The following is a 10,268-nucleotide window of genomic DNA, read 5'->3' as shown; positions in this document are numbered from 1 at the left end:
TACATTCGCAGGCTGCCATCCTATGTTGTCACTGGCTTACCTGGCCCAGATAAACACCATAAGCATCGTTCCCTGAGCCTTGAGAAATGGAGTTGAAGTGGAAAACTATTTCAAAGCTAGACTTTGGACTCACAATTTTGCTTCATGGAAACATACTCATTCTGCTATCAATCTGGAAATGCCAGTGCTATGCCTTGGAAAGAATGTTTGGCTTTAAGGTTTTTTTCCCTATGTTTTCCCTCCAAGTGTAATATCTCCTGTTGAGTTATATTTTATTTGTTGCCTCAAGTAAAGTCATTTGACAAGAAAATGACAACAAAAAACCCCCAAGCATTTGAATGTTTATTATGTGTCAGGTATGTGGATCCAATGCTGAACATAGCTCAAATAGAGAGTAATGGGGGACATGGTATAAAACTGACTCAGCATGACTCAGTGGTTGAGTATCAACCTGAGAACCAGGAGGTCATGGTTCAATTTCTGGTCAGGGCAGATGCCCAGATTGTGGGCTCGATCCCCAGTTTGGGGCGTGCAGGACGCAACCAATCAATGATTCTGTCTCATAATTGATGTTTCTATCGCTCCTCTCCTTTTTTCTCTGAAATCAATAAAAAAATATATTGAAAAAAAGATGATGGAGAGGTTGGTGGGTGCATGCCATGCAAGTTTCATTTGCTAGGTTAAGTTATTAAGAATTAGAAACCTTTGAAAGCTTTTTGGGGTAAGGTGATTATATGTTTAGATCAGATTTATCTTTTGAAAAGATCATTCCAAGTACAGTGTGAAGAACAAAACAGACTGGAGAAAAGAATACAGGAGACCAGTAAGAAGGCTCCTATTGGAGGAGTCCAGGAAGATACAACTGAGCTTGTATTGGGGGGATTAAATGATGAGGGAAAGATATATTGATACTCAATGTATATTTTAGGATATAAAACAGATAGGACTGGTTAATAGATCAGTTTGGGAGAAGGGGAATAAAAAAAGGGAAGGTATCAATGATTACAAGATTTCTAACTTGTGCAACCAGACACACTAACAAAGGAAACAATTCACAATGGCCAGGTTTATATTCTGTTTTGGGCCAAGAAGCTCATGACCTCTCCTCTCTCTTTTCTATCTTTGCATATGCATGGAAAATACTATTCTGGATAAGAAAGACTACACTGAATTATGAAGAGAAGCTAAAACAATTCTTATGTAATTTTTCATCCAACTACTATTAAAGAAAAACATAATAAATTAGCCTTTTAAAGAAGGAAAGCAGTAACATCTGTGTGTGTTTTAAAACTTATACTAACCAATTCCCTAAGCAGTAAATAGTCTTCCATGGATGATTCTAACTATAACTACTATAACTATCTTCTTAAAATAATAACAGTACCTCCATAAAACAAAACAAAAAATTTAAGTAGATAAGGGAGACAAGCTGCAAAGGTTAAGAGACAAAGCAGTTGGTACAAGAGCCTGCCTAATCAAACATGACTTGATAACAAAATCAAAAGAATATTAACTTTAAACTCCCAAGTTCTCCATTAAATTAATAATAATTTAAATTGTGGCTCAGTTTCTGAGTACTTTCTTACCTGTACTTCATTCCAAATGTTTCCATAATGTATGCAATAACAAAGGCAGCACTGAAAAGGGGGAAAAAATTTAGAAAAAACAACAGCAAAAAACAGAAAACACAACTCATTAATTAAATGTTAGAGAGAAAAAAATTATCTCTAACTTCATACCTCCTGGAGATCCCTGCATTTCCATGGACAAGAACTTTCCCTGAAAAAAAAAAGAAATAGTTATTCTGATAGAAAAATACAAAACAAGAAGTAAAGAAAACACAATCTTGCCAACAGTCCATTATATATAATTACAACTTTCACATCCTGAATTTAAGATGAATACTAACTGCCCTAGCTGGTTTGGCTCAGTGCATAGAGCGTCAGCCTGCAGACCAAAGGGTCCTGGGTTTGATTTCGGTCAAGGGCACATACCTAGGTTGCAGGCTCCTCCCTGGCCTGGGCCCTAGTAGAGGCTTGTGCAGGAGACAACCAATAGATGTTGTATATTTTAGGATATAAAACAGACAGGATTTCTCTCACATCAATATTTCTGTCTTTCCTTCTCTCTTCCTCTCTCTCTAAAAATCAATGGAAAAATATCCTCAGGTGAGGATTAAAAATAAGTAAGTAAGTAAATAAATAAAATGAATACTAACTAAAAAATTAACTAAACAATCTAAATATAAACATTAGCTAAGTAAATATTATTTACCTCCAGTTTGTAAGCTCCCATCAATAAATTCTTTAGTCTGAAAGCAAAGACAATGTGTTATAATAAAACATATAGATTAACATAAACATAAAATACAGTGAACAAAATATATTGAAAACAATTTCCTGCTAATTTATATGAATAATAATTACATTAATTCAAGAATTTTCAGATAATTTCAAATACTATATGAAGTTTAAAAGTTATATAGGAGCTAAAATTTAATAATTTCAAAGTGTGATTTCTCAAATTTTAAAAACATATGTACCACCACAAATTCAGCCATAACAAAGAAAAAGTTCAGACCATAATTAAGAGGTCAAACTATGAATACATTGTAAGTAATATTAAAATATTGATACCTACCATGGGAAAAAAACGTATTATATTTTCAACTGGATTATCTGCAATATCCAAGACTAAATATCTGAAAATAGAATATTTTGTGGTAAGCACACTTTCAAACAAAACTCTCTTTATGTATTAAAAACCTAACTTTGAAAATTTCTAGACAACCATAAAAAGAATGCAAAACAACTTTCAAAGTAACATATTCCCAAGAACTGGATCATAGATTATATATTGCTTAAAGCATACATAACATTATTTTTTATATGTATTTTTTTAAATTGATTTCAGAGAGGAAGGGAGAGGGAGAGAGAGAGATAAAAGTATCAATGATGAGAGAGAATCACTGATCAGCTGCCTCCTGCAAGCCTCCCATTGTGGATCGAGCCCCCAACCCGGGCATGTTCCCTGACCGGGAATCGAACTGTGACCTCCTGGTTCATAGGTTGATGCTCAACCACTGAGCAACGCCAGTTGGACAGCATACATAACATCTAAAGCCTTACATAACACATGTGAACATTTCTCTGATATGTTAATATTTTTAAAAATTTATCTGGTTAAAATAGAAAAATCACAAGACCTTCCTCCAGATCAGAATGGACCTAGAAAATAAAGACAAAAAGTGCCTATATTTATTATTGTTACTCTTCTATTTCTACTTCTCTAGGACTACATGATTCTTCTCTGAATGGTCCTGTAATCCACTCCTCCTTACAACCCTACAGAGAGCACTTCAGAAGAAGCCTAGATTGGGCGCAGGGCACCCGGAGCCCGACCGGATCCTGCAGCCCTGTGGCCCATGCCCCTTCGCGCCCTCCACCCTCCCACCCCCCGCCCAAAAAAAGAAGAAGCCTAAAGTCTGAAAGAGAAGGAGCTAATCAAAATGAAAGGCAGTCTGATGGAGCCAAGAGTAAAAAATTCGCTGTTTGAACTAACCTTCAGTAGCGCAAAAAGTCAAGAGACCACCTGTCCTGGAATTTATGCTTTGGAAAACATTTAAAATAAGACATTATTAATATGGTAGGCTTTTTTTTATTTGTGAAAAACTTCCATTTCTAATTTATCCAACTTAACCTGTTTACTTAACATAACTATAAATAAGTTATGAAATTAATTTTTAAGTTAGCATTGTTTTAAAAATTACAGTTCTTTAATGGTAAAACAACAATAAATTCAGGGCATATCAGAGAGAAGTTGAAGCTCAGGATCCAAGGATAATCCAATGTAAAAACCATAAGGATTCTGACAACAGTATCTTAGAATGACTAGGTAGACCTGTTGTATAAAACATTGCTTCAGGGAGAAAATGTTAATTCAGAGTTAAACTAAAATATTTTACTATATGCTAATTTGAATGTCAAAAACTACTAGTACCCCTAGCTGTTTTGGTTCAGTGGATAGTGTCAGCCTGTGGACTGAAGGGTCCAGGTTCGATTCCCCTCAAGGGCACATGCCCAGGTTGCACTCGATCCCCAGAAGGGGGCGTGCAAGAGGCAGCTGATTAATGATTCTCATCATTGATGTTTCTATCTCCCTCTCCTTTCCTCTCTGAAATCAATAAAAATATATTAACATATACATACATATATTTTTTAAAAACCACTACTAGAACTATCCTATATAATAAAAGCCTAAGATGCTAAGTGTCTGACTGTTCATTCAACCATTTGACCTGTTGCTATGACATGCACTGACCACCAAGGAACAGACACTCCAACAGTAGATTAGCTTACTGCAGGGGTCCAGCCAATCGGGACTGGGTAAGACGGACCGGACACACCCTGTAGCCCTCCTGCAGTCCCTTCCCAGCCCTGATTGTGCACCAGTGGGGTCCCTCGGCCTGGCCTGTAGCTCTCTGACATCCCCCGAGGGGTCCTGAATTGCGAGAGGGCACAGGCCAGGCCGAGGGACCCACCAGTGAACAAATCGTGCACTGGGTCTCTAGTCAATCTATAAGACAATACTCAGTTTAAGGAGAAAGAGTTCTTCCATTAGTATAAAGAACCTGCTCTGGGTACTAAAAACAAATGTAAAATGATAACACTCATTTTCTCTAATATACATAAGTCTATGTGTGTATAAACATAATACACATATACAATAAAGAAATATTTAGAAGGAAATATAACAAAATGTTAACCAAAGTATATCATCTAGGTTGTAGAATTATGAATGAGTTTTTAAATATTTTTTCTTGATATCATTTCAGTTTTTCCAAAGTATCTATAAAGGACAAGTGTTTATTTTACAATTAGAAATAATTCAATCTATTTTATTTTTAAAATATAGACATTTATTTTTAAAAACTAATTTTTATTCACTGAGACATATGTACACAGTCAAAAGTTCTGTCAGTATAAAAAATATTTGCAATGAAAAATAGATCCCTTTAACATCCTAGACCCTGAATTTCCCTTCTGAAAAGCAATCACTGTCAAGTTTCTAGTCTTAGTCCAGAAATTTTCTTTGCAGATACAAAAATATATAGGGTGTCTCAAAAATGTATATACACTTTAACAGCTGATAATTCACTTAATTTTCACTCCTTTTCAGGTTTACCTGATTTGAAATAATAGGTGAAGCCAGACTAAGCTTTGAACAAAGAAAATTTATCCTAAAGTACTACTAGACTTTTTATGGGAATACAGACAGGATAAAGTTTATGTTACAAAATCGGCAATAGCTGACAAATTGAAGGCACACAAATTCCGAATGAAATTCCAATTCTTTGAGGTTTGTGATTCCACTGGTTCATGTTATCAGCAGTGCCTGGACCAGAACAGTCCAGTTTGAAAACAGGCATTGAAAAAAAATTATTAATTTCTGTAGAAGCTTTTAAATTTTGAAAATGAACTGTTTGTTAATAAACACTGACATTATGCTGGGCCAGCGTGGCTCGGTGGTTGAGCTTTGACCTATGAACCAGGAGATCACGGGTTTGATTCCCAGTGAGAGCATATGCCTGTGTTGTAAGCTCGATCCCCAGTGTGGGGCATGCAGGAGGCAGCTGATCAATTTCTTTCTCATCATTGATGTTTCGATCTTTCTCCCTTTCTCCCTTTTTCTCTGAAAAAAAAAAAAAAAAATTAAATAAACACTGACTTTATAACCAAAGTGCATATACATTTTTTGGGACACCCATTATATGCCTAATGCCTTGTATACATTTTTAAACACACTGAGAGTGTACATGGTTCTGTACCTTGGTTGTTTTTTTTTTTAATTTTTTATCGATTTCAGAGAGAAAAGAAGAAGGAAAGGGAGATAGAAACATCAATGATGAGAATCACGTGCACGCACCACACTGGGGATCAAGCTGTAACCCGGGCATGTGCCCTAACTGGGAATCGAACTGTGACCTCCTGGTTCATAGGTCGATGCTCAACCACTGAGCAATGCCGCCAGGGTGATTTTTCTTTTAATGAATCTTAGAGATTATTCCATATCAATACACACATAAATATTTAAATATTTTAAAATTTATTTTTATTGTTGAGAGTATTACAAATGTCCCCCAGTTACTCCCTCCTGTGCTCCCCTCCACCCTGCTCCCACCCGACCCTAGGCCTTCACCTCACTATTGTCTGTGTCTGAGGGTTATGCATATATTCATATCAGTTCTTTGGTTCATCTCTTCCTGTTGCCCCTCCCCACTTCCCTTTGAAATCTGTCAGTTTGTTCCATGCTCCCACGTCTGTAGTCCTATTTTGTCAGTTTATTTTGTTCATTAGATCCTACATATAAGTGAGATCATGTGATATCTGTCTTTCTCTGACTGGCTTATTTCACGTAGCATAATAACAGAAAAATTTCATTCTTTTTCATGGTTATAGTATTCTATTGTATGTTCACACAATATATTTTACAGTGTCTTATACTAATGGACATTCGGGTTGCTTTCATTTTTATAAACAATGAAGCAGAGCATTAAAATGTTTTTAACATATATGCTTTTATATAGACACAGAATATCTCTAGAATGATATTCAAGGAAGAGTTTCAATAGTAGCTGCCTCCCAGGAGAGAAGTGAGGTATCTGGGTTTAGAGGAGGAAAGAGACTTACTTTCATTATATACCATTGTTGTACCGCTTGTAGTATACTCAATTTTAAAAATAAAGTTAAAATAAAGAAATTATATATTATTAGATGCTCAACAGCACTCACTGTAAAATAAATAAGATAGGCAAATTAAAATTACATGAAACACCATTTTAATCCAGGAGATCTGGAAAAATTTTTAATGCTTTATAATTCTGTTTAAGAGAGATCCAAAAAGAGTTATTCTCATATACTTCATAGTGGAAATGCAGACTGATCCAACTCACTGGAGGGCAATTTGTAGCACCTATTAAAATTTTAAATGCTCATATCTAGCAATTCCACTTCTACAAATTACTGATATACTTACATATGAATTAAATGACATGTACAGGGAAACTGACTATATGCTATATTAGCAAGTCTGGAAACAATCTAAATGTCCAACAATAGGAGACAGTTGAATAAATTTTAGTGTAGTCATACAACAGATTACTGTACAACTTAAAAAGAGTAACGCAGTTCCTAGCTGGTTTGGCTCAATGGATAGAGCTTCAGCCTGCAGACTGAAGGGTCCGAGGTTCGATTCTGGTCAAGGGCACATGCCAGGGTTGCGGCCTCCATCCCCAGTAGGGGGCATGCAGGAGGCGGCCTATCAATGATTCTCTCTCATCTTTGATATTTCTATCTCTCTCTGCCTCTCCCTTCCTTTCTGAAATCAATACAAATATATTTTTATAAAAAGAATAATGCAGCTCTAAGTAATGATATGCAGCAACTTCCAAAAAACATACAATTTTTTAAAAGCCAGAGTAAAAAAAATAGTTTACCTTAGGAATTTGCTTATATATGTAACATTACTCTGGAAGGATACTCAAAAAAAAGTAACAATTGGATGTCTTTATGAAGGGAATTTAGTCTTTAGGGAATAGGAATAGAAAAACCTACTTTTCATATACATTATTTCAAACCTTTAGAATTCTGAGTTATGTACATGAATTACTTACTTAAAATATTTTAAAGGACATCTATTTTTAAAATGATGTGCTGTACAACCCATCTCTATGTACAGAAGAAAGTCTGATATAATAAAATCAACTTGAATTAAAAACCAATTACATGTTTGCTACATGTAACATTTTAATAAATAAGAGCAATAATCTTACCTAAATAATTGTTGAAAGTTTGGTTTAATAAAGTTTGCTTCAATATTTTGTCTTATGCATATGATATGGGTTACTCCATGTTTCTGTAGTATAGGTAGCTATAAAAAAAGAAGCAGCAGGGGAGAGAAACAGTTTAAAATACAAACATCATCCTACTGTAACATAGATGTTTGAAAATACACAATTCAACATTAGAATTAATACAGACACATCTGAACTTTAAATAAAGGGGATTAAAGCTAATTTTAAGATAATTGCTGTGGCCAGTTATTCATTGGTAGAGCATCGGTCTGTGGACTAAAGGGTTGCAGGTTTAATTCCGAGTCAAGGGCATGTACTTTGGTTGCAGGTTCCCCACCCCGAGTAGGGTCATGTGTGGAAGGCAACCAATTGATATGTCTCTCTCACAATGATGTTTCTTTCTCTTTCTATCTCTCTCACCCTGTCCTCCCTCCCTCCATTCTCTTTAGAAATCAATAGAAAAAATAATATAACTGAAATGATCAGCAAGAGATTTCAATGATTCAAGATTAATACATTAAATGTCCTCAAAAGACTAATAGGACTATTTTACAATTATAATCTTAGAGCTCGATGGGAGCTTAAAGATAATTTATTTGGAAAACAATACTATACAGTTGCTGAAAGCATGGACTTTGGAGTCATAAGGGCCCAAGCTTTATATCCAGCCCTGCAGTTCAGTTTTCTCATGTGAAAATGGGGAAAACAATACCTAGTCACTAAGTGGTTATAAGAAGTAGATAATACATGTGGTGTTTGGTAGTGTGGCTTCAGCACATGTCAAGTGTTTATTAAATAGTAGTTACATATATTGACTATGGTATGTTTTTCTTTAGAGGGAATTAAGACATAAATAGTTGTTCAACATCGCTGACTTAATTAATAATATAGTACCAGAGTCAAAATCTCTAGATTACTCCTGGCCTCTCCCAGTATACTTTTTGTGCTAGAGGCCAGAATTAATACAATTCATAGAATCTAATGAAAGCTTTCAGGGTTTTAAAGTTCTACTAAAGTTGAAAATAGGCAACTCCTTATAATGTTTTATTTTGTTGTTATATATTTTGGAATGATGGTTATGAAAAGAAATATTGGTGACTCAGGGTGAAAAATAATCAAATTTGCCATATAAGCTTTTGAAGAGATAGATCTATATACAAATATTTATTATTTAATATGACAGACAGTAGAAGTGGTAGTGAGAATACAACAAAAAATTAAAACCATCTTGAAGGCCAGTATTTTGTGAACACTACATTATTTGGGCGATAACTTTATGTTTGTCTTTTACAAAGTAAGTCACATTTAAATCTACAGTTGTCTGACCTATCCTTTCCAACGTAGTGGCAGGCCATCAAAATGACCAGGATGACTCAACGGTCAAAAAACCTTCTAAATCACCCAAAATTCACAAATACATCAAATTATATCATGAAAGTTGAAAATTCTACCATTTTTACAAAACCTATTATAAGTAGGTAAGAATACTGACTTCTAAATAGGCAAAGTTTGGGGGGTAACATTTGTGATACAATGTTTCATATTCTTTTTTTTTAAATATATTTTATTGATTCTTTACAGAGAGAAAGGGAGAGAGATAGAGAGTTAGAAACATCGATGAAAGAGAAACATCGATCAGCTGCCTCCTGCACATCTCCTACTGGAGATGTGTGCGCAACCCAGGTACATGCCCTTGACCGGAATCGAACCTGGGACCTCTCAGCCCGCAGGCCGGCACTCTATCCACTGAGCCAAACCGGTTTCAGCAATGTTTCATATTCTAATCCAAAAATAATTAGTAGAACTGTCATAATTCATAGGGCTGAATTCTCTAGAAAGTAGCAATGATACTGTTACATATATTAAAATGAGATCTATACTCTTAATTGTGTAACTGAAGAAATCTATTTCAGTTTGACACCACAGGACAGGGGTGGGCAACCCCTGGCATGCGTGCCACACATGGCACACCGGTAACTTTTGCTGGCACATGAAACCCTCTCTTATAACCTTCCATTTACAATTTTTGCAAACATTTGAATGACATAAATGTTAAACTACAAGGAACTGGCAAGACACTTGATGTTATCTTTGGTTACATAAAGGTTTTTGAAAAGAAACAGAAAATCTTTAAGAGGGATGTGGATGGTAGAAGATTTAGATATTTCCCCAACTTCAAGAGGCACATCAAAGATTTCCCAAAAGATGACAGAATAGACTGTCAAAGCCTTCAAAAGCTGTTTTTAAACATCATCGAGTCAACTATTGAGCAGTTCTTCTCAAGATTTGCGAAATTCAGAGAACTGGAAGAGACAGCAAAATTCATGAGGTTTCCAGACAGCATGAAACTGGAGGAACTAAACTGACAAATGTTTTCATGGATAGACATGGCTGACTTTAAATGCTGTTGATTGAA

General features: G+C 35.3%; 1 protein-coding gene across 2 annotated transcripts in view; it reads right to left on the bottom strand.

Moving 5' to 3' along the window:
• Positions 1–10,268, bottom strand: part of STYX (serine/threonine/tyrosine interacting protein) — a 26,298-nt gene that overhangs the window by 13,083 nt on the left and 2,947 nt on the right. For both annotated transcript variants that reach the window (XM_015570500.1, XM_015570501.1), the window contains 5 exons: positions 7,832–7,929; positions 2,641–2,701; positions 2,275–2,311; positions 1,740–1,779; positions 1,587–1,637 (listed from right to left, as the gene is read on the bottom strand). In XM_015570500.1, coding sequence (XP_015425986.1) covers positions 1,587–1,637; positions 1,740–1,779; positions 2,275–2,311; positions 2,641–2,701; positions 7,832–7,929 — 287 coding nt within the window. The remainder of the gene's footprint in view (positions 1–1,586; positions 1,638–1,739; positions 1,780–2,274; positions 2,312–2,640; positions 2,702–7,831; positions 7,930–10,268) is intronic.

Source organism: Myotis davidii, unplaced genomic scaffold (genome assembly GCF_000327345.1).
Source record: "Myotis davidii unplaced genomic scaffold, ASM32734v1 scaffold847, whole genome shotgun sequence".
Lineage (NCBI taxonomy): Eukaryota > Metazoa > Chordata > Mammalia > Chiroptera > Vespertilionidae > Myotis > Myotis davidii.
Note: the sequence above shows the minus strand (reverse complement) of the source record. Positions and strands in the feature narration are given on the sequence as shown.